The sequence below is a fragment of the Melanerpes formicivorus genome, unplaced genomic scaffold (genome assembly GCF_026170545.1).
Source record: "Melanerpes formicivorus ecotype bairdi unplaced genomic scaffold, bMelFor1.0.p_v2 SCAF_60, whole genome shotgun sequence".
NCBI lineage: Eukaryota > Metazoa > Chordata > Aves > Piciformes > Picidae > Melanerpes > Melanerpes formicivorus.
In genome coordinates, this window is record NW_027142412.1 from 408,156 (window position 1) to 433,483 (window position 25,328).

The 25,328-nt window shown below is 47.4% G+C and overlaps 1 protein-coding gene across 3 annotated transcripts in view; it reads right to left on the minus strand.

Moving 5' to 3' along the window:
* TTC28 (tetratricopeptide repeat domain 28) overlaps positions 1-25,328 on the minus strand; it is a 144,410-nt gene that overhangs the window by 74,486 nt on the left and 44,596 nt on the right. Inside the window, exon 1 of one of the 3 annotated variants that reach the window (XM_068161732.1) lies at positions 24,292-24,639. The exons of the other annotated variants lie outside the window; for them this stretch is intronic. Within the exon in view, the coding sequence (XP_068017833.1) occupies positions 24,292-24,318 (27 nt within the window). The 5' untranslated portion in view covers positions 24,319-24,639. Of the gene's footprint in view, positions 1-24,291; positions 24,640-25,328 lie in introns of those variants that run through there. 3 annotated transcript variants of the gene reach the window in all.

Sequence of the window (25,328 nt, forward strand, 5' to 3'; positions counted from 1 at the left end):
CTTGCTGTACCCCGGCAATGTCCACACACATTGAACAGTGCTGACCCACAACCCAGGACAGCTGACACTCCATTCAAAGCCTCCTGGATGCCACCACTAATGAAGTGTGGCCATGCCCTGATGTCTTCAGCAACTCAGTAGTGAGGAGATTCAGACAATGACTGGATGCTAAAAAGGGAGATGAAACGTTTTTAAAAGAAATGGAAAGTGACAATTCAGAGTCTGGAAAGATTTGGTCATTTAAATGACAACGTGTCAGACAAAGGCAAAAGACAAGCAATGAAGAAATCAAATTCACCCAAGTGTGCACTCATTCATATGGAGCAGGCAGATCCAGCTGCAGATCAATCAACTAACATCCCATTAACGTCAGGGAGCCCAGCTTTGTGTTACTGCAGGAGCACAGCTACAGAAACCAATGTAAGGAACGGTGGCACTGCCAAATCAGGGTCACCACATCCCTGCCCTGTCCTGCAGCAGCTTTTGCTGCAGAGCAGTTAAGCAGCCTTTCATTTAATCCCCACAAAATGAAATGAAAAACAAGAACATCTTTCATTAGGACTTTGTTAGGTAATCCAATGATAATGCCAAGCTTTTCACTCTGTATTGCGACCTTTGAAGGCATCTCCTGTCTCACATCACACACCTTCAAGTGTATTTCTAATCAGGGTGCCACATAACAACTGTGGACATTCACAAGCACCATAGCAGGTCTGGCCAAAGGTCCCCCCAGACCTGTGTGTGCTTCTGGCAACAGCCAGCAGTAGATTCCATGGGAGGAAGAGGGCAAGCATGCAGCAATTGTCCTCAACGCACTCCCCCACCTATTTGTGGCTCAGGACAACTCAGAAATGAGAACATTCACGGTGTTATTTCTTTCTTATATTTTTAGCTCTTTTAGAAGTTTTGATGCTGCATGTTTCTTCTGTGCTACAGCTTTCCACACCTGTATGCTGCAACAGCAGCTGAAGATTAAAGGTGTGCCAACGATGCCCAGGACCTCAAAGGAGACTGAAAGCAAGAGCTTCTCCCAGATGAGAGCTGCTTTATACAGAGGGGCAGCACAACCCTACCTCAGCAGCTGAAGACACCTCTCTGTCACATTAGGCAACCAGATTTCACAACCAGCCAGGGCCTCAGACAACCAAGCCAGTGTTAAGCACAGGGAATCCCGTGTGATTTGCTTACTAGTCAGTGGTGCTGGGTCGTAAATACTTGGCTCGATGTGATCTTGGCCAAGCCACTTCTCTCTGCGCTGCAGCTGAGCAGAGCTGCAGAGAGGAACACCTTCCTTCCAAATAATGCAAGACCCACGAGTAAAGAAACGCTTTAAGTGCCACCCCACAGCTTCTGGCATTGGGCAGGAGCGTTCTGCAGAGGTACATTCTTCATTTGACCAGGCAATAAATACATGAAAGCCAAAAACTCTTCCCTTAATTGAAAAATGAAACAATTAGGAAGTGCCTTTTTCTGGGAACATGCTGCTTCCACTGCAGCATGACCGAGGTTATTTTGAACTTATTACTTTGACTGGATTCAGCTGTAAGTAATTAAATTTAGTCATAGAAGTCTGATCTATAAATGGAACCTACAAAAGCAATTACCATAGCTTCCATTAGATCAGTAAGCAATGGCAGCTCTGTTTGATGTAAACCAAAGGGAACATTATTTATCCTGCACAAGGAATCACAGTAACTCAGTCCCCTTTGCTGAGAGCTGCTTTGAAAATTACAGTTTTCAGTGAAGAAAGTCACAGGTTGTAAATTTCAGCCCTGCTCTGCTCCTTCCAGTGTAACAGCCTCATGGACTACAAGGACAGTTGGATCACACAATCCAAAGGGACTGATTTGGCTCCTCTTCTGCACCCAAAGGGAAAGCTAGATTACACATGCAGGAGATGGGGGGACTAAGCATCAATATTTATTTTAAGAAAACACATTTTAACACATGCTTTTGCTTCTGTTGGGATCTAGAGTGTGCAGATGCTGATGGACCTGTGAACCTGTTGGTACCTCTCAGCCTAAGCCCTGAGCACACGTGTTTTCTAACTACCTAAAACCCAAAGTGCTAAACCATAGAATTGCCAGAGCTGGAAGGGACCTCAAAGATCATCCGGTTCCAACCCCCCTGCCATGGGCAGGGACATCCCAGACTGGATTGAGTTGCCCAGAGCCACATCCAGCCTGACTTTAAAAATCTCCAGGGATGGGGCTTCTACCACCTCCCTGAGCAACCTGCTCCAGGCTCTCACCACCCTCATGGGGAAAACCTTCTTCCTAACATCCAATCTGAATCTACCCACTTCTAGTTTTGCCCCATTCCCCCTAGTCCTATTACTACTCAACAACCTAAAAAGTCCCTCCCCAACTTTCTTGTAGCCCCTTTAAGATACTGGAAGACCACAATAAGGTCTCCTTGGGGCTCTTTCCGTGCAGTAGATCCTGGGGAATTATGTTTTTTTAGCTTGGGGGGTTAGAAACAATAAACTGAAACACAGCTATTTATTTTCCCTTTGTCTCTTCCAAAGCTTGGAACTAGAATCTGCATATATGCAAGGAAGTCATAAGTAGGAATAGGATAGAATAGGACAGGATAGAATAGGACAGGATAGAATGGACCAGACCAGACCAGGTTGGAAGAGACCTTCAAGATCTCGCAGTCAGGCTCTTGGTCAGGTCAGCACTCACCTAATCATCCAAGACCCTTACAGGCATTTTTTTTTTCCACCTCCATGGTGTTTTTAACCTCAGTGTTGTAAGAGGAGAAGGGAGGGATGTTGTTTGGTTTTGGATGGGTTTATTTTTTTACATAAACACATCTTTTGAGTTACACTAACAAAGTAAATTGAAACAATATTAAAATACTGCTGAAAATAATATTAAAAATGAAACAACAACAAAAAAGGTTACCAGTGAAGGTGCAGAGGCAGCCAGAATTCAGACCTTTCACGTGCACACTGTCTCTTTCCCCCAGTAATATTAACACAGCCCCCTCCCTTAGCCAACTCTCTCCCCTGTACAGCTTAGGTCTGGAGTAATGAAGTGGCACTGGTGGGCACTCAGCGTCCAGCTAGGGTCAGGCCCCAGACCACTATAAATAAACTCTGGTATTTCCTATTAGGCAAAGGTCTGTCTGACCCAGCAGCCTTCAGGTTTCACACAGTTCTGTTTGTTTTCAATTCCTTTCTTATCAATCCCCCTCGTCTTTTACTGCTCAGAGTCAGATTTGAGGTTCATCACGCTCCATATCCTACCAGGCATGGACTATGTCATCAGAGCTGGACAGTAACAAAACAGGATGTGCCCTTAGCATAATAAATACAAACTTCTGCTCACTCCTCCCTCCCTCAGAGGGGAAATTCCAGGCTTCAGTGTGCATTACACACACCACACACCAAACACAAAACCAGAGGGAGAGAGGCAGGAGTTATTTCCCACTCTGCTGGGAAGGTGTCAGAGCCCTACCTTTGCATGCCCACTCACCCAGAGCTGTGTGCTCACAGGGCTGGTTATCCTGCATGCTGCACTGCTTCTTTCTGAGCTATAAGCTGGAAGAAACCTAACCAACCACAACTGCACAGCACCAAGACCAGATCCCTATTTCTGCAGATCTGCAGCAGAGCCCGCAGGCAGGACAAGCCTGTGCCTATGGGACCTGCCAGCCATCAGTACCACCAGAGAGCTCAGACACTACACTTCAGACCCCACACAGCACAGACCCAGCTCCAGACACTGCAGCCTGCTTGTGGCTTCTTCTCTTCCCCTCCATTTTCTATCTTTCTTCACAGGCAAAGACACTGATTCATGCAGGAGCAAGAGCTTACACAAGCTCACTCCTGTCAAGAAGATGAAGAGCCTGTGTGCCGCTGGAAGTGAGCTCTGCCACATGCTCATCAACTCCGAATCCCCAGCTGGAATTGCAGTCCAGGGACCCACGCAGCAGAAGGTCACTGCAGTAAACTCTGCGCTCAGGTATCAGCATTGCAATGCTTACCCTCACGGCACTGGCAAGAGTAACAACCTGCACCTCTTGATTACAATTCCTTTTACTTCACAGAAGAAAGAAACAATAGTTTGTTAGCAAGTACCACATAAATTAACAGGGCAATAAAGATCAGAGCCACTGCATGTTGTAAAATCTCTGCTTGGTTTTAGAGTTCTCTGACGATTAATGTGCAATGAGGTCTGCAGCAGCCTGGCAGCATTAGAAATGATTCACTGCCACAAGACACTTCTCAGCCAGCATGTTCAGGAATGCACAGTTCTGCAAGCTCTTCCTCATCAATCTTGGTGCATAAAAACACAAGCAAGACACAGGGCCTGTGAGGAATGAACACAGATCCCCGCAGACTGGCAATAAGAGAGAGCTGTTATAAATATCTTACAGGACGTTCACTATCACAAGTTCTCATTTTATATGCAACACAAAAAATGATAATTATCATTTCTGTAAGAAATGTGCTAGAGTCATTTCTCAAGGGGACTGAACACACAGATCCTGCACATGTTTATGCTACCGGGGAAAAACTGCAAACACACAGCCAGTCTCTGAGAAGTGACAGCTTTCCCACAAGAGTCTGTAATCAAAAGCAAATCAAACACACATCAGATCAGGAAATCCTCTAACAATCTCTTCAGCACAACTGCTCTGAACCTGGAGCCCTCTTAAGCCTAACTAGGACAAAACTATTTTGAGGGCAATCTCGCATTTGGACATTGTGTTAGTAATCTAGGGGGGTGGGGGGGGGGAACAAGCAACAAAGCAAAACACCATAAAGCAAACAAAGAAACAAACACCACACAAAAACTTTTACCAGAAAACCTGCAAAATTTACTGCCTGGAAAAACCTTATTAATGTTTATAAAATATGTGAAAGGGGAGTGTGAGAGGGACAGAGCCAGGCTCTGCTCAGCGATGTCCAATGACAGGACAAGGGGCAACTGGTACAAGCTGGAGCAGAGGACGTTCCACATCAACAGAAGGAGAAACTTTTTCACTGTGAGGGTGACAGAGCTCTGGAACAGGCTGCCCAGAGAGGTTCTGGAGTCTCCTTCACTGGAGAAATTCAAAACCCATCTGGATATATTCCTGTGTGATCTAGGTGATCCTGCTCTGACAGGGGGGCTGGACTAGGTGATCTTTCAAAGTCCCTTCCAACCCCTAAGAGTCTGTGATTCTGTGAACAGCTCACCACAAGACTGCCTTCCTGCTAGCTGAGCTTTCACCACTGCTCTACATCCAGACCAGCAAACACCAGCTCAGTTCTGAAGCAGAATTCTGACACATCATCCTTTGGGAAGATGGAGGGCTCAGAACAGAGGCACATCCAACAATGATGCTGCCTTGTGATTTTTGACTGTGCATTTCATAAACAACTGGGAGACTGGGGACAGCAATCCATTGGAAAAACAGCCAACAGCCACCACATCCTCAACAGGAACATCTGCTCTAGGCACAGCACACAGCGGCCTCCCAACAGCAGGCATTTCCATGCCATACACAGCATTTTGACCTCTTACCACTGCTCTGTCCAAGATGGAGATGCAGCAGTTAAACAGATCTGGGCAGCTCTCAGTGTTTGTTCCTTCACTAATGCAGTCTCATTTAGAAAAATGAAAAAGTAATTCCACAGGGTCTGAAAGTTTAAATTTTAATCATCTCCCCTTTGCCCTTTCACACGACAGCTCCCAAAGGAAATTCTGCTTCAAAGCATCACTCTTCAGGCACCTGAATCAATAAGCCTCTGCTCTGAAATGCACAATAGCAAGGGAATACTCTGTCCCCGCGGCTTTTAAATACACATGTCCTTACCCTACACATACTATGACAGTTTATACTGGCAAAGACATGCTAGAGCAATGTAAAACATTTGCTTTGAATTTACAGTGGAATAGAAAACGCAGAGCTAGTGATGATGCACAACCCTGCTCCCAGGCTTTGGTACTATAACCAGGTGGGAAGGAGAACTTTCCAGCCAGCCCAGAAGACCCCATATGGCCACTGCTTCAGTTAAAACAGATTTTAGCTTGAAGGCAAAGATTCAGCTGGAACTGAAGTCTGGAATTTCCAACTGCATTTTGCATTTATTAAGGTGTTAACATCACTGGAAAAGATACCATGGATCAGCTCATACTGAAGGCCACACTTATTAAAGGTTTTAAGAAAGTGATTCATTGGGAGAGGTATGAACATAACTTCCATGAGATGCCTGGCAGAAGGTGCACTTTTAAAGCAGTGACCTGGAAACAATGTAAAATATCAGTAATTCCTGCAATACCTAATTCCAGAAGTCAGGTCCTAGATTCCATGTTGGTATCCAGGCTGTAGTCCACACTTCTGAATCAAAGCAACACAACTATTGGCCTTCTCTTTGAAAGCCCAGCTAACTGCAGAAGGGTGGACAGTATAGAGAGGTGACCTTTATCAGCTCAAGGATGTTCAGCTTGATGAAAAAGCCAGGCAAAGTCCAGTTCATACAATACCCTCCCTGCTGCTCTGTTCAGCCACTCCCACCTAAATGGTGGGATGAAGCCTCCAAGGTCAGAGATACCTACAACCAGAGTCATCTCTGCACCAGTCTTGGCTCTACACTCCTGCCTCTATTTGGAAGATTTTAGGTGCATTCATCAGTAAATTAAAGAGCAGTAGCTTGAGTCATTGGATTTATAGTGAGACAATTAAATGCTCTAACTTATCTTATTGTTGGGGAATTTCCCTTATTATCAGCTGGTTCCCCCTTGCTAATATAATCCCATTCCCCCCATCATCCCACCCTGAATAATCTCTTCCTGACCCCTCCCTGTTCATACATGTTCAATAATCACAGGCTTTCATGTTCCCCCTTCACTGACAGTTATCCAAATGATACAAATTTAGCCCCTTTGATCTCTCCTCATACATCAGCCCCTCCAGGCCTCTAATCACTTTTTTCACTCTTCTCTGAACTCCCTCCAGTAATGATGTGATTCTAATCCTCTGAAAGGAGAGGCTTTTGGCTTCAGTCCTCCAGACAGATGCGAGCAAACCAATTCAGAGACACTTCACGAGCTCCGCGTGCAGCACTATCAAGAGCCGCCAAGCGCTGCACCGCGAGGCTGAAACAAAGATGGGATTGTCTCGAGAACACGAGAGATGCCAGAAGCTGAAAGAAAACACAATGAAAATTAAAACTACAAACTAATCAGTGCTTCACACAGCCACCAGGACTTTGTCCAAGGAAAAGCCACACTGAGGAGTCAGGCGTGATCGTCTGCTGGGTGCTCTGAAGCCACCGAGGTGACAATCCCCAGATCTTCCATCGCTGCAGCTCCTGCAGCAGTTGGGTGACAAGCACACCAGGTAACCAGTGTACAGCGAGCACTGGGGGTCTGCCCACAGCTCACCAGCTGTTTAACAAGCACCATGTGCCATCTTGCAGCAGCTGCATTTCAGAGGCAAGTGATATGAACCCTCCTCATACTGATAAAGTGTCTGGTAGCCACCAAAGGAAATGCCATTAACACTTCCAACAGAGACCACAGCCAGCATGAGGGCCCTCAGGGCCCAGGCATCACCTCCCAGTGCCCTAACTCAAGTTCAGTTTGGAAGAGTTTCCAAACATACAAATCTGTTGTTAGGTGAAGTAAGGCTACACTTAGAAGATAAATTCACTCATTTACAGTATCCATTATCCTTTTGCACTGCAGCAAAATCTGAGCTCCCCCTGTTCGTACCACCACCAGGTAATTCACCACTAAACCATTCCAGCCCTCTCAGCTTACCTCATGTCTACATGGAAGTGTTTGGTTCATGCATGAGCCTTTTAACATGTGTCCCCCCATATCAGACTTGCAAACTGGCTCCCTTGTGTCATCAGAGTCACATAGAATGGCTTGCCTGCAGCCTCCAGAAACTCCTCAGAACTGGTGCCCTCAGAGGTTACACTGGAGACTGGACACTGGACCAGGCACCCAAAGGCACTGCAGATGAGCTAGTGCATGGCATGGCTACCAAGATTTCAGAACTAGACAGCAATACCTTTGAGACTCCATCTGCCTCATCAGAAGGAGCACAATCACCCATCCATGCTTCATGCAGCTAGTGGTTAGGTAACCAGTGGCTGTACCAAACACAGTTAAATCACAAGCCCTGCATGCTCTACATCTGACCAAAAGGAAGGGGGGGCTGGACAAGATGACCTTTAAAAGGTCCCTTCCAACCCAAACCATTCTGTAATTCTATGATAAGAAAACTAAGTCCTGAGACTCAACAGTCACTGAAGAACAAACCCAACTTAATAAAACTTTATGAAAGCCTCTCTCAGGGATCTTTTCCGTGTTCATAGCTCACTATTCATGAGGCTCAGAGGACCACAATCCTCTCCTGGCTTTTACATGAGTCAAAGTGTTTATACAACCCCTCTGCTGCACCCCTAATCCCCTGTACACTCTTACACAGCAGCAGTCATCACTATTTCAGATGATTTCCCTTAGTGCATTTTCTATTCTAGTGAGCACATAAATAAACTACAACAAATTGACTCTAATTTGACAACCAGTAAGCAAATACCCTTTAAATTCTTTCCACAGATGTGGTGCCCATTAGCCTGTTCTTCACCATTGTTAGGAGAATACATTTGTGACAAAGGCAGGCACCTTTATCAGCACTCACTGGGTCTTGTCTTCTGTAGAAAACTTCCCAGTGCATGCAGAGAGATCACACTGGGTCCCTCACCACACTAGAATTATATGTACCTCTGTCAGATCAGTTACTCTCTCACAGCTGGGTCCCACATGCACACCACCACTTCTCCTCTGGGTAGGATGCAGATCTCCTGCATTCTCACACATCGTGTGAAAGCCAGGAGAAGCCTTATGCAAAAAACAGATGGCAGAGGCAGCTCCAAATGCTGCATTTCAATGATCAGAAGGTATCAGTGTAAGAGAGAGTCAGCTTCTGTTGGGCCACAAAGCGTTCCATGCAACAGCTACGTGCCTGGAAGGGCACAAGGTACTGTGCTGTGATCACAGAGGAGATGGAATTCATCAAAGCAGGATTCAAACCAGAAAAACGCTGACGGAAGCACGATGGGAATCGCGGCAGCAGCAGGAGCCGCCATCTCAGCACCACTTTAATGGCCACTGGTGATGTGTCTCCATGGCAGCAAAGGCTGCAGTGGAACTGCTGCCTGAGAAAGGATGGGTCTGAGTGTGGCAGGACTGGGAGACTGAACAGCCAGTGCTTCAGCTGCAGCAGTCTGGCTCTCCCCTTTCCGTGGCTTTACATGAGAGAGTTGAGATAAACAGAGATGAAAACCCCTCTGGAACCACTCTGCAACAAAGCCAGGCCAAGGGCCTCGGCCCCTCACCTTCAGATGGAGGCACAGCAGAGAAACGTGGCTGCAGGGCTGCGGTGTGAAAAACAGAGGATCAAAGGCTAGTCAGGGACAAGGGATTTTATCCCAGCTTTCTGCAAACTTTTGCACAAGTCAAGAGCTTCAGTGCTATCTGCATGCAAGCCACCTAACGAGTCTGGGCTGAACAAAAGGACTCAACCATGTTCAAATGAGAATGCTGTTTTCCAACAACAATAAGTGTTAACCAAGGAGATGCTAGGCTGGAACTGGAACCTGCATTTGTCAAAGGGATTCAACTGGATACAGTGAGCCAAACAGCAGCAAACACAGAGGTAAGCACGGATACCTCCTTCACTGGTTACCAAAGACCCAGGCAGAGCTGGGATACAGCTTGGCATGAAGATAATTATCATTTGGACACTTGGTACCAGTGGCACTAGACATACTCTGCCTCCAAAGGGATGGAATGGTACACTTGTGTACATGGCACAGATTATCTTGGGATGAGGTCCAGGTTTTCAAGGGTCTACTGCAGGAGCCCCAGATTTTGCACAACCTGGTCAGCCACTAGAATCTGTCTGGCTAACAATGTCCCTGGAGATACCTGCAAGACCTGTGGTCACCTAGCCTGCAGTAACACACAAGGCTACAAAAAGGGCGTGGGTTAATGTAGCTAAAAAGAACATCTAGAACAGGGTGAATCCTAGGTTTAGCTGCTTGTGGGAACACAAACATTAATCAGTGCTCTCTGCACTCTGATTAACTGGATAAAATTAAGATTAAAACTAGAGACTATTAACTTATTTAAGACATAAATGCTGTATCTGGCAGGTCATCAGTCTTCTAAGCCTCAAGGGTTTAGAGGCTCCAAGCAAACAGGAGCCTGACTCATGCGGCCAAAGCTCTGTGTGGAGCCTGAGCTGTAGCTGTCTGGCCACAACAGAAGCACTGCACCTCCTCCCTAAGCTAAGCAGGGTGTGCCACGGTCCATCACTTCAGCTTCAGACAGACACCACAACCACTGTGTGGGGTGGGATTTGGGAGGAAAGCCTGAGCTGCTGCATACAACAGGAAGCGGGAGGGGGGGGGAGGAAGGGGGGGAAGAAAAAAAGAGAGGGAAAACCAGCATGTGGAATGGCAGATTCAACCCCACATCTATGTTGTAACAACTATGAATTCAGCTCATAACAAAAGTTTTTTGTCAGAACAGTGAATTCACCCAGTTTGTCTGCTCTAGCCCGCGCCTATGCCTGTCACTCAACTGTCACACTTCCCCATTCACTCTGTGTTGTGAGAATAATTGGAAAGAATTTTAATTATGCCTCAGAAGACACATCTTCAAGGAGACAAGAGACACGCGGTCCACCTGCATCTTTCAGTCTAATTGTCTAATTTCCCTTAGGAAAATGTCTCTCTAATGCCTTATTTCATATCAGACAGCCCCACTACCCAGAGTAACTCTCCAGCCTGCACTAATTGTTCAGGTTTGGTGTATTTTAAAGCCATAGGTTTTGTTTCACAGTATCACAGTACATTAGAGGTTGGAAGGGACCTCCAGAGATCATTGGGTCCAAGCCCCCTGTCAAAGCAGGATCACCGAGGATAGTCCACACAGGAATGCATCCAGACAGGTTTGGAATGTGTCCAGAGAAGGAGACTCCACAACCTCCCTGGGCAGCCTGCTCCAGTGCTCCATCACCCTCACTGTAAAGAAGTTTCTCCTCATGTTGAGGTGAAATCTTCTATGTTCAAACTTGTACCCGTTGTTTCTTGTCTTATTATTGTGCACCACTAAAAAGAGATTGGCCACAGCCACTTGACACTCACCCTTCAGATATTTATACACACTGATGAGATGTCCTCTCAGTCTTCTCTTTTCAGGACTAAACACCCAACATCTCTGCAAATGAATGCAGAGCCCTCATGCAACCTATTCAGAGGGATGCTGAACCACTGAGAAGAAACTCTGAAGATGCCAGCACTTTTGGAAGGCAGGTTTAGGATTATCAGGACCACTGCCACCTCGACAAAGAACACAGCTCCATGCTTACATCAAATTCCATAATGAGAAGGCTCAGTTATGTGATTAGAGTGTAAGAATATGGTGACATAACTGGAGTCAAGTAGTAATAAAGTGTCATGTACTTTTCACCATCATTAGAAGCTATCATGCTTGTTGAATTTTTGTGTGGGAAAACAAAAAAGAGTCCAAAAGACTCAGCTGCTCAGTTGTATTTACTTCAAGACTTACCACAGATGGCTTTCCTCAACAGCAGAACTAGAATATGAAGAAATAACAGGAGAGCAAGCTAAGGAGCTGTCAATCCTTACCAAGCTGCCCCTGTAACTAACTTTGCACCCACTTTTCAGTAGGGCTGCCAAACATCTTACGGACAGCACCATCCAGAAGACACAAGAGACAATCTTTCTGTGGTTTGGACTCTGGAAAAACAGACTAAAATTACAATGATTCACCCTGCAACCAGGAGCCTCAAACTTAAGCATAATTGTAAGCAGCAATCACAATGGCATCAAGACTTTGTCTCAGGTGAAAGTGGACATGTGTGATTCTGCTGCCAGGACCCTTGCTCTGTAGGAGTGGGAACCAAAAGCATTCCTACTCTCGCTGTGCATTGATGCAAACTAGAGAAAAGCTAAAGTAGTTTCTGGGAAAATTAGTAATAGGAGGAGCACTGGACTGTTCTGCAGCAGAACTGTGAAGAATAAGCCCTTCTTCACTTATGTACCACACACTAGATTCTCTTTTTACAAAAACTGCTTATTAGTCACCAGACTAATGAAGCACACTGCTGTCCTCCGTGACGGAGGGCTTCCCCACACCAGCTGCCTCCTCCACCCATGGTAGCTTGATGCAGCTGCCATCATTAGCTTCCCAGGGAGAGCTCTTCCACTTTGTTTGAGACCAGATGACAGCCTGGTTCACATTCACTCCCTGGGTACCCATCACAGTAATGTCTGTCAGCCCTTCAGAGTGCACTGAAAGCTTGACACCAAAGCTCCAGCGAATTTCACCTCCTGAGCCAGAAGGGCTGGTCACAGCATCAATCCCTACACCAGGCAGGCCAGAACCACTTGCCAAAACACCATAACACTTGGCTTAGCCCCCATGCTCCTTCTACATACATAATCTTGATGCAAAACCATCAAAAACAACCTATGACTCTAAAGAAGTTCTTCAAATACACCCTCATGGTTAAACCTGTACATTTCTCTATTTGAAATAAAACTTCCAGCCATGAGCCCTTGCTCTACATCATCTCAGGAAAACACTGTCAGGAGGCAAGTGATTTCACAACGCAAACTCTTCAGCATCCAACAGCATGGCAGAAGATTCACATCTGGAGCCTTTTCTGTGGAGTCAACAGTAGCATGGTCCACCCAAGCCAACCCACCGCACAGCCAAACCAACACAGCCACACTAACCACCCTCCTCAGCACACCACTCACCTGCCAGCCACAGCAGAAGCACTGTGTTCTTCATGACATCCATCAACAACCAACCACCCAGACACTCAGTTTATTTACTTGTGCCAGCTATGAACAAATCTGACCGCTCTTTGACTCTCTGTAGATCATTTAGCGTGTGTGTGGCTTTACCATCAGCCTCACTACCTGCTTCTTGTACAACTGAGTACAGTCAGATGCAGGCAGTGAACTTGCACGCTGAGCACAGCAGAGCTCAAGCTGTAAGCTTCAAAGGCCACCCCTTTGGGATGAAGCACAAGTCCATGAACAACTGTGGCTTTGGGGAGCTTTATGCTTCTCTTACTGAGTGCCTGTGTGAAACATTCGTTCCCTACATTTCTTCACACATCAGAAGACAGCTCTGCTCAGTCCAACCACTGCACACCTCCATGTGCAATGTAACAGACCTCCAAACTCTGGGGGGATAGGACTCAAAAAAAATAGGCTGCAGAAGACAGGCCACTGGAGCACCTCTTGCACTAAGTATCCCAGAGTGCCCATTTGCTATGTAACCAAGGAAGAAAGTGTGTCAGACTCCAGCAAAGCTGTCTGCAGCAGCTTATGGAACGCTTCTCTAAGCCATGATGCAATTAACCGCCAAGAAAGTGCTGAGGCAGGCAGAATTAGGAAGCTATAACAAATCAAGTATATAATCCTACAGCATTTACATTTAAAACAGCTGAATTGCTTATAACTCAAAAGTGTTGTAGCATGTTTACAATTTTATTTCCTAAAATCTAGATGTCTTATCCCTCGAGCAGAACTGATGAAACAATACAGCTTCAAAGCCAACATGGGAAAAGACTCAAGGCACAGCTCTCCAGAGCTTCCAGAGCCAGGTCGCAGTAGCTGCTGTCCTCAGCACTCCCCAAACTCACTGTGAAAATTCAGAACCACCAAAGCATCTCTACTACCCCAGAGGTTCTTGTTAAGCTCATAGGAAATCTGAGCAAGGGTCAATATGGAGATCACTGGCTGCAGAAAATACTTTGCATAGAAACAAGGTGCAAGTGTCAACATTCTTGGTGCAATACCCAGCTGGCAGAGAAAGAAAAGCCACTCTGTTGTTGTTGTTGTTAACTTGTTTAAAAAGGATTGAAATCCACTCCCCCAGCAACAAAACATACCAAATACTACACAACAATCCAAACAGTGTGACCCTCAAGTTCACTCACAGTGTAAAGAGCCCATCCCTGCTTCTCTCAGCTGTAACTGTCAGTGCTACCCTCCCCAGGCTTGTGTCATCCTGTGACAGGACATCAGGTGAGCTCTTTTGAATCAGTGAACTGTACAAGTCTTCCATTATCCTACAAGTCTCACAAGACACCAGGTTTTAAACAGGGGGGACAGGGACAGAGTGAGGGAAAAGGGACACTTCTGGGGAGACTGAAAACATCTGTAGGAACATATTTAAAAAGAAAAAAACTATTAACAAAACCCAATCCCCACACACAGCTCCTCCTGCTGCTTTCTTAAAAGACAGTGAAGGCAGGGCCTGACAAGGTCCTAAGCTCAAGGCAGAGTCAAATAAAGAGCATCTCTATCCAACACCAACATCTTCAGCTGGCCTGGCACAGCAGTGGCAGGGCAGACTCAGACCCAGCTGATGATGACAGCAATTTCCCTGCTAACTCAGATGAGCCTCAGATTGGTCTGCTGGGCTGAAATCGCTAATTGCTACTAATTGCTCAGAAGATAATGCTGGTTAGCAAGGCAAGCAAGACACAGGCCCTCACAAAATGCTTTTTCTTTCTGCCAGCTACACAAGGTAGGGGATGAAGGCTTAAGAAAACTCATCACCCAAGCAGCTGCACTCAGGTGCGACACACCGTGACCTAATGCCGACAGACTGTGCTAATTCCAACAGCTGGCCTTGCCAGCCTTCCCTACAGCAGAGAAACACCACAGGAAGGTGTGCTGGCCTCCCCCCACCCTGCAGAGCAGGCCATGCTGCTCGGAACAGCGGGACACCGCAGATCTCACAGTTCCAGGTACTCATTCAGAGCGATCAGAGCCGCAGCCCAGCTGGGGCTTATGCCCATATGGCAAATTTCTCTCATTAATGTAACTTTGATACCCAAATGTGCTAAATCTTTGGTTTTATTTGCAGATGCTGACCGTATTTGCCTAACCTCTGAAGCCTGATGATTGACAGTGTTAATGCACTTTTTAATGGATGAAAAGGGAAATGACAGCTTTTGGCTCCCTTTCAAGAACATTTCTTCACTGCACAACACCCTATAGCTCAATCTGCTTTTCACACAACCTAAGGAATCTATTCTTTATTGTGTTGCTAATAACTGGCTGGATAAGAACACTTACTGAGGGAGCTACTTTACTTCCTGAAAGCAAGATGCTTTCTTCCTTTCTTTAATTTGAGCTGCACTCATCTGATCTCAGAAAATCCCAGATGCAAGTCAAGCATTACTTAATAATTTCTCAGCTCTTTCTACATCAAGCAGTTTACCCCCAGGCTTTTCAAGAAGCTAGTGGTTCAAGTGTCAGAGGTAATTTGCATGCCCATGCCGTGAGCAGGAGCACCTTCCACTAGACCAGGCTGCTAAAAGCCCTGTCCAACCACATACCTCCTCTGGAAATTTCCAAGTCACCTTCTCCATCTGTGTGCCTTTCCATTCATAAAATTCCAGAACATCTCAGGTTGGAAGAAACCTAACAAGGATACTATTTCACTTCCCCTCTGTCTGTCAGCCTCAAGCTACTTCTTTCTTCATCCATGTGCTTTTCCAAGCACAGAACTGATTGGGTTATGAGAGGTCTGGCTGGCTGTCCATGGGATTCAATCAAAGCTCACCTGCCTGGTAGGACTGTAACAGTGGAAGCTGTGTTCCAAAGTCTGTTGGTCTAACGTCTTCACGTGTAACAGGACTTATGGTTATAGAAGCCAACACAATGCCAAAACTCATGGCTTTATGGTTCCTGGGTACTTCACAGGTGTAATTAGGAAACTAGAACTCCCACTGCCAGGAAGGCACCAAGGACACAAGGCAGCACTAACAAGTCTGGGGAAAGAAGACCCTGTAGTACACATTCCATGTTGCGGCAGACCAACAATGGGGCTCCTCCACCCAGATATACCAGGTATGGATCTGCATTTGAGCAAGAGCTAAAATTCAGAACCTAGAAATTCATGAGAGAGCTCTCCAACCATAACAGATTAATATTTCTATGGAAAATGGGTTGGTGCCAAGTTGTAACAGTCTCTGCAAAGTCCTAATTAACATGAATAACACAGCTGGATATTTTATGTATCAGCCTTCTAAGTCACTCCTTCCTGCCACTTAAGTGTAAAAGAAGTAAAATGCTTTATAGAGGTTAATTCATGGCTGCTGAGGTGTGATTCCTCTTTAACAGAAGGCACAGTTTCTAGCCTTTTGCATATGGATAGTTTGTCTTAGTGGTGCTTGCTGAAGGAAGTTACTAAAGAGCAGATTTGTCAGGGAAATGTGGATCCTTGTCAGAGAATCAAGGAAAACTACCTTTCCTTCTCCTCCAGACTTGTGTTTCAAGGTAGATGAGCTGGTATCACCACCTGGCAGATTACAAGAGAATCATAACATAAAAGAATAACAATCATGACAAGGGAAAAAGAAAACCACAAAACATCCTGAAGGAAAAGCAGCACCGTTTACAGGAGATCAGAGGGTTGTTTTATCACTCTGATGGCAGTTTACTTCAGAACATGTTTTGGCATGCTGCTTTACAAACACAGAGCATCTGAATTCATTTGGGGAGGCAGCAGCTCTCAGAACCACACAATTTTCTTTGGTTCTGGACCAGCAGAGCTGTCCAAAAGAAGCACCTCATCCCCACACAGCACAGGCTACCCATGGCTGCTCAGCTACTTCTGCCCTGCAGAGCCCAGCTTCCTCCAAGTAAGATACATGCCCAGGGCTGCAGCAATGCAGCCTTCGAGGCAGGCTGGCGTTTGGCCATGCTGAGAGTCCAGACCCAAGCTGCCCGCAGCAGTGCAGCAAAGGCCCATCCCCAGCCTGCAGGCAGCAGCCTGGCTGCGCTGGGTGGTGCCACACACAGCCCAGCTGGACTCTGGGTGCTGCCTTTGCACCTTCAGCACACAGGGGCAATGCAAACAGCCTGTTTGGGCACCACACTGCAGCCCTGGGAACCCAGCCTCCTCAGAGCACAGGAGCAGCCACCCACCCAGTTCAGCTGGACTACCAGTACAACACCCAACTGTCTGGCCCTGCTGTGTCAACGGCAGGCCAGACAATAGCATTTCCAGGAAAGATCCACCCCATTACCCACTAACTGCAAGAACTGCTTCTAGAAAACATTTTCCATTGAAAGGAGAGTAATTATTTGTCACTGAAGCCACAACACTTAGTTCTGATTCCAGAGTTTCAGCCTAGGCTATCCCATAAACATTCCCCATCTCAGCTGTATAATTTTGTTCCAACATCCTGTGCACTGGGCAAGGAACTAAACAAGCCTAGAGCTGGGTTGTTAAACTGGTTGAAGTCGCTGGATTGTTCACTCTCCCAGGACAAGCACGTGAACACTGTGTGCAGTAAGATGTCACACTCGGGTTCATCTCACAACCCTCGTTTACTCCATTAAATGTAGCAAGCTAGTAAATCATAGAAAAAGAATAAAAGAAGCAATGAGCAACTCTGACAGGAAGATTCATATTTCTATATAATGGAGAAGGAAAAAAAAAGAAGATTTTTTAAAACATGCCTTACTGTCAAAAGAAGTACAGATCACAGTAGCAGCACCAGCAGCTCAGCTCCTTCAGAGGGCTGGGCCAGACAGCGCTGCCCTGGTTGCCCTGGAGCAGCGAGCTGAGAGGGAACTGAGCTCCCAAACTCAACCCTGCTTGCCCCAAAGCAGGGAGTTGAAAGGGGGCTGAGCCCCCTAACCCAACCCTGCTTCCTCCAGAGCAGTGAGCTGGGAAGGAGCTGAGCCCCCAAACCCAACCCACTTCCCACCATGGGCACAGCTTGCTGCAGTTTGAGCCCCAGCCCAGCACGGGGTGCAGGACAATGCCACGTTCATCAGGATCACCCCCACAGCCTGGCCGCTGGAGGATGAGCCTGAGCTGCACAGCAGCACAGCCCATAACAGCTTTAATAAATACCCCAGGAGGAAAGCTGCTGCCACCTTTAACTGCAGCAAACCAAAGAGTAATGGGCTCTGAGATGATTCCAATTAAACTGATGACACAGTCAGGTATTTCATTATTTATCAAGAGCTGGTTTTCTCAGCACAGGAGAAAGCAATCAGAGAACATTTCCCTATTTGTCACAGCCAACCTCTTTAAGCCAGCATCCCAGCAAAAAATCCTTGCCATCCTAGGCTTCAGGGATTAATCCACAGCAGGCAGTTCTCTGGCTTAGAAACACCTGAGCATCTGGTTTGACTTGGCACCCACAATGACCAGAACACATAGGTACAGTGTGCCCAACTCACACCTTCGCTGTAAGGAGTAAGTTCTTACCTTTACTGGCTATCACATTCTCTTCTTTCACCTTCACCCCCATCTAACCTCCTTGTGCTTCTGTACACTCATTTTTACCCTCTTTTGTCAGCTCTTGAGATAACAAGCCCCTGTTTAAGAGAAGCTTTGTGCATGTTATTGATTTTTCTTCTACACCAAACTAAGTTTTAGTAGAAATTCAAACGAGTGGGCAGAATCAAAGTGGTGATTTTAACCAGAAGGTTACAAAGCCCATCCACAGTAATGAAGGAAGCCTGCATTAATCTCCTGAAAAGATTCAAATGCTGAAACTAGAGCAATTCCATTTCTTAACAGGAACAAATTAAGACAATTTCCCTTGCAGAAATTTCCATAATTACAAGTAATTATCTTTTACTCTGAAACTCTCCAATTCAGCACTTACTAGAGTATTCCTATCAAATGCTCTGGTTAGGAAATGCAGGAGGAATTGTCTCCTGGTGAATTGTCAGTTACCATCACACTGATTAGCTGCTCACAGTTCTGCTCTGCCAGAATATGCATCTATCTTTGATAATAGCAACAAGGATCATCAGTGCCTTTCTAGTGACCCTATCATTAGGTTATTATGAAAGCCTAAAAGATAGAGGATTTTAGAAGTGCAGGCAGAGAAGAGGAGGAATAAACCACATCCAGAGGAAGCGAAAGAAGACCATTTATAATACTGCCCTGGACGAAGCAGTTCTTTACTGCTGCATAAATCAAAGGCTAGAGGAGAGCACTTTCATGAGCATTCTGTTTGGGCAGTAAGGACAAATATGGCAACAGCTGCTGCAGTATTCGTGCAACTGTATGAACTCAAAACAAAATACCAGCAGTGACAAGAAACAAAGCTTTGCATTTGTTGTTCTTGCGCATAAGGAAAACTTATTGCAAGAAACCATACCACCAGCTAGTCACTGCTTTCATGAGCCAACATGTACACTGCCACACACCTGTCCCCAACCCTGCAAGCAGTCTGCCCGACTGCTGCTGCCACAGAGTATTCCTGCACTAGGGTTTCAGCAGGGCAGCACAATGGAGGCTGCTCCAAGCCCACGACAAGAGGCGACACAGTGGTTACTGACCTCCTGTGGCACCTGAACAACACGTGATGGATTAAGCTTGCTCATAGCAGAGCACCTTCTGAGCACTTCTGAGCATCAGTTTTCTAATAAAGCTTATTTCAGCTCACACTCTACCCAACAGTTAAAGAGCATTATCAGTGGGCCAGGATTTACCATGTTGAAAGACTGCGAATACTCATACAAGTGGAAATCAGTAATCCACACAGCAGAAGTAGTAGAGATGACAGAAGCTAACAGTAATCTGACAGCACAGGACAGCATGAGAATGTTTTTTTCTCCCTACAAACAAACAAAAATCCAAACCAAACAAAAAAAACTACCACAAAGCCACAACCTCCAGAAATCTTTAGCAAGTGGGCCTCCTGCAGTCAAAGCCTACAGAGGTTTAGAAGTAAGTTTTTTTTCACCCTGAGAAGGCCAGAGAGCAAAGCCCTGCAATTGGCAGCTAGTTCAGGGCAGAGCCTGAATCTCCTTAGACCTAACAGCTTTGGAAGCAGCTTCTTCATTCCTGGTTGCTGTTAGAGGAAAGCAGGACAGAGCTCTGGATTACCAGCTCAGATTGCTGCAAATTTAGGCGTAACATCATTCCTGAGCCCACTACTGCATGGCCTTAAATGGAAAAGATCTCCAATATTGAACAGGTTGGGAATACTATCCATTTTTGTTTATTTAAGCATACAAGAGGGCAGATTTAGATTTTAAAAGCCTCTTAAGAAATATAAGATCGGAAAGCTTACTGTGAATGCTTTTAAGTGCCTGCTGGTAACTGCCAGCTATAAAGCTATGGGGAAGAAGAAAGAGTAGGGGCTGGAGGGGAGAAAAAGGGAAAAAAAAGGTGTAGGGGAACTAATTTAAAAAAACAAAAATCCATTTGCTTATTTTCACCTAGTATGAGAAGAATTCTGCAGAACAGGTTTGATTTTCCAGCTTGGAAAAATCAGAGCACTTGCCACACTGGTAAATCCTGATGCAATCACTCTCACTATAGCCTGTAGAGAAAGGAACCTCAGGGTCAACCAAGTTCATGCTACTCTGCAGAGATTACCCCTGTCTGGCAAGTGTCTCTCAGCCCACTGAGAAAGGACTGAGAAATAAAAAGTCGCTGGGAGGAAATGGTTGCTCTCCATCCACGCCGAAGTGGACACGTGTGTCCAGATCAAGCCGCATCACGGATACAGCCATGAACTGTGGCGAACTGCTACAGGCTGAAAGGGGATCTGCAAAAAAACCAGAAGTCTGAGCTTTTGGATTCTGCTGTTACACTTTTGAGGAATCCCAGTGCCCAAGACAAAAGGCAGTTACAGCCCTTGAGCACACAGTGAAAATCCTAACTGAGGACTTTAACAGAGCATAAACACTATAATAGACCCAGAATTCAAAACCCAACACAGATCTCAAAGAAAATAAGTTGTGGCAGAAATATAATGAGATTTGCATGAATTTCCTAAGAGAATATTCTCTTCTGTACTGCAGGAAAACTGAACATGCTACTTGTTTCTAGAGGAGTTAGTGAATATGAATGAATCCTCTCACTGAAAGGCTCCTGGTAAATACACCCAATTTTTGCATGTCAGTCACAAAGGGATACTGTAGGTTCAGCACTGTGTTGTTCCTAATGATTTACAGAATCCTTCACAAAATCTGCACCTGACACAGTCAGTGATTTCAGGTTTTGTCAAGCATTTACTCATCATATCTGAGGAGCAAATGATACCTATTTGCAGTTTGTTGTTAGCATCTGAACAGTTTCTGTTATCAGTCTTCTCAAGCATGCAAAATGCTCCACATTGCTTCTGCATAACAAACAAGGTGCACTCAGTAAATCTGCAACACCACCTTTCTCAACTTGCTGGCTTGAACAGCTCTGAAAGGAATACTCTCACCTGAACTCCAGTATGCCATTATGTGACCATAACAGCTTTATTAGGAGTGTAATTACTATTCACAGATAAAAGAATCAGCAATAGCAAACATGAGCACACCACCATCCAAGCCATTTTCCTTTTCACTCAGCTGAGAGGCTGCAGCAAATCCTAGTCAGCGAGGTCTCAGGCAGCCTGAGGTGAGCCTGAAGTGATGAGGTCCAGCCAAAGCCCCACAGCAGAGAGCACCTCCCTCACCGGGGAGCCGAGCATCCGCAGCACCCCGAGCACAGCCACTCATCCTGCCAGCAAACTGTGCCCTGAAGCTGAAGGATGCTTCAAAAGGAGGTTGTGCTAAGGGGCAGACTGTAAAAGAAAGCTGTAATTCCTGCAGCCTGAGCCCCTTGACATATTAACAGGGCTAATTTTCTGCTTTTCAAAGAACAGTCAATATAATACCCATCAGCCATATCTGTACCCAGATCATCATAATTTATTTACCGGTCTCCTGACAGCCTGTTGGTGCAGCTGTGCTCACCCTAATGCACTGATCATACTACACCTGCTTTTCAGCCTGGCTTCCCCAGGACACAGACTTATGGAGCACACTGGCAGCCTCTGTCCCCACTAGCTCTCAGGTCCACTGACTATTTGCCAGAGAAACATATTCCAGTGGCAGCTGCTGCCCAGGGTACCAGGATGGACATTGCTCTGAACCAGGCACCTGCTACATGGAGATGTGGGAGAAGCCCAGAGAGAAAAGGAGTCAGAAGCAAGTCATGGAAGTCCACAAAAAGAAAAGTCTTTATTAGTTCTGCTGCTTGCAGACATATTTAGTACACACAACAGTAAATTTCCACAGTTAGAAAAATATATGGGGTTTACAACAGAGAAACAGTACTTCAGAGACATGAAAACTCTTTTTTTTTCCATTAGCTGAAGGCAGGATAATGCCTGACACGCCATGGGTGATAGGTGTACCTTAGCATCAGCAAACAAAGGGGCTTACTCTAGGTTTACACCCAGGACTAATGAACTGCACACAATCCTAAGGTGCACACTTCAACAGGTGTAAATGAACGTAACAGCTTCAACACTTAATAATGAAAAGAAATAAATAAAAGGGCAAGGCAAAAGAACCTGAGTGCAAATACAACAAACCCAAGAAGGCTCCCAATTCAGTACTGCAGCAAAGGTGTTCAGCTCTGCACTGCCAGCTCTCACATTCAGATGTTTTAAGAGGGAAGAGGCAGAAAAATCACTTCTCAGAAGTCCTTTCAGAAACAACCAACAGCTATGAACGACCAAGGGCTACAGATTCTTGTTCCTCTGCTCCCTTTCCCACTCTGAGCCCCGTTAGGAAGCAGAGCGGCAGTGCTGGAGGGGCCTGCATGAGTCATTTTCCTGAGCGCCCTGGGAAGCGCATGACTGAAGGCTACAAAGACGCTCGGGCCAGGCCAGCAGAAATCCTGGCTGGGCTCACGTGAGAGTGCTGGCAACACCGACAGAATAACCTCTGCTGAGACTTTACTGGTACTACAGTAGAAAACAGACCCTATTCCAACATGAACATACTTTCCATCACATCATAGCAGGAGTAGAAGTTCTTTTTTGCTTGGACTAGTAAGATGCTTGACAGTTCAGATGAGTTCAGCTACCCTCTATACCCTCTCCATCATCAAACTTGGCTGCCCAAAATCAACTTGATTTGGACACAAGACGATAATGCAGAGAAAACCAATACTGATCTGACATGGTGATTTAAGCATAATTGGGTGAGCCAGTACTGCAGAGTGAATCCTGACACTCGAAACGGAATCTTCCAGAGCCGAGGAGCCCAGCCAGCAGCCAAGAATAATATTTCAGTGGTTCAGTCAATACTGCTGTAACCATGGCCTGGAGGGGTTTCCATAGCCATAACCACAGGAGTGACTGCACATTCAGTTCAAAATAGTAAAAACAGACATTTAAAAATCTATAGCTTGTAGACATCCTAAAACCAGTTTGAAAGGAGGCACAGAGGGGATTAAAAAACGCACAGGCATAGCCATGAAGCTTGCCCATCATCTGCTCATCCCGCTGAAGACACAATGATCTGAAGAACTCCTCTCACTAGAGGCAACTGCCTGCACGAAAAAACTGAAGGAATAGCTTCAGAAGAGCTGAAGAGAACCAAGGTGTCAGCGACACAAAGCCTGACAGATCACCCAGAGATGCAGTAGCAACACAGGCTCCAATCAGGCCCTTCTGAAACACCATTTATTTCACTCTCGAGCACTCAAAGCCAGAGATGCCCTCATGCATTTCACATATGATTTCTATTTCTTCCCTGATGTAAAACACAGTATCACACATCACGCTACAAAGAAAGAAGGAGCCCTGCTGGTTCAAGCAGGTTTTTACAAACGAAAGAAAAATAAGAAAAGGGGGAAAAAGAGGCAAATAAGAAGTGTTAAGAGCCCGCAGCTGCCAAGAGCTCGGGTTCAGTGCTGCGGAGGGGCACACGCACTTCGCCAGGCTTCTCCGGACAAGAAGGGCAACAGACAACGATGCCAAGCGCGCCAGCACCGAACGTCCTGCCCGGCGTCGAATCGTAGCCACCGCGCCCGGCCCGGCACGCCGCCAGCCGAGGATGCCGCCACGGACAAGCAAGGCAGCTGCTGGCACAGGGCTGCCGTCCCGGGCACGCCGTTACCGCCGGCCCCGCCGCTGACCGAGCCCGCGACTGCTGCTCCAGCCAAGCAGCCATATTAGGAAACGGCCCGACAGCCAGTCGGACCGCCCGGGCCGGGCGGAGAGAACGGCGGACGCGCAGCCCAGCCCGGGCCCCTCGGCGGAGCCGGCCCCTTCCCCTCGGCGTCCCGAGCGGGGCGGGGCGCGACAACCGCCAGGGGAGAAAGAAAAGTTCGCGATGCCTCCCGCGACGGCCCGAAAGGTGACGCGGAGCGGGACCGGGACGGGAACCTGGCCCCGCCGCTCCGCCCGAGGCTGCCGGGGCAGCCCACCCTGGGGGCGCTGGCCGCGGCTCAGCCCCTCCTCGTCACCCACCTTCTTCCGGGGCTGCCATTTCATCATATTTGTAGAGCGGGGACGCGGAGCATCAAGGTCGCGCTTGGGTGCTGGCAGCAAGCGCAGCGGGGCGGCAGCCGGCGGTCATGCTGCCCAGCCCCGCCGCCAGGCCCGCGCCGCGCCCCGCCGCGTCCGCGGGAGAGGAGCCGGCCCCGCCGAACGGGCCATAGGAGCGGGGCTGTCCCCAGCCGGCGGCAGCCAGCCCCGCCGCTGCGCTCCGCCGCGCCCCCGCCAGCACCGCCTCACGCCCGCGGCCCGCAGGGAGCCGCAGCTCCCGGGCACATCGTGCACAGCCGCCCTGCGCCGAGTGTGCACCCAACCCTAGCCCCGTCGCGCACGGAGGCAGAGACGGGCGCGGGCGCCGGCAGAGCCCCGCCGCGGCCCCCCCCGCCAGCGCCGGCCGGGAGCCCCCGAGCCCCGCCTCTGGACTCCGCCCACAATCGTGCCCCGCCCACAACCGGGCCCCGCCCGTGCCCGGGCGCGAGGCCACAGCAGGCCGATACGCGGAGGGGACGGGCTCGGCCCAGCAGCGGTAACAAAGCACAACCTCTGCACCGCTTGTCGATGGGGCTATGGAAGTGGTCACCGAGCACACCCCGCCTCCTGAAGCCCGCACCCTAAGGCGGCCCCTCAGCGCCCTGCCCAGAAAACGGCTAAGAGCCGTCCAGAGAAGCTGCTCGCTCCCGAGGGAGGCGCGCAGAGTCGGTCCGTGCCGCTGTCCCACCCGTGCTCCGAGTGGCTGAGCCTCCTGAAGGCTCTTGGCCAGCCGCTGCCCCCCCATGGTAGTACGGGCACACGCGATGCCCCTCCTGAAGAACAGAAGACCCTAGGCAGAGCCTTGGAGAGATCCAGCACCTCACTGCTGCTTTGCTTGCTCAAGAACTCTAACCAGAAATTCCTGGCTGCACTGTGTGGCTCGACATTTATTCCCTATCTGAAGTATTGGTCCTAGTATACTTTTGTCACCCAGAACAGGGCTGCAGGCTGTAGGCAAAGCTGGGCAGAAACATTCAGGC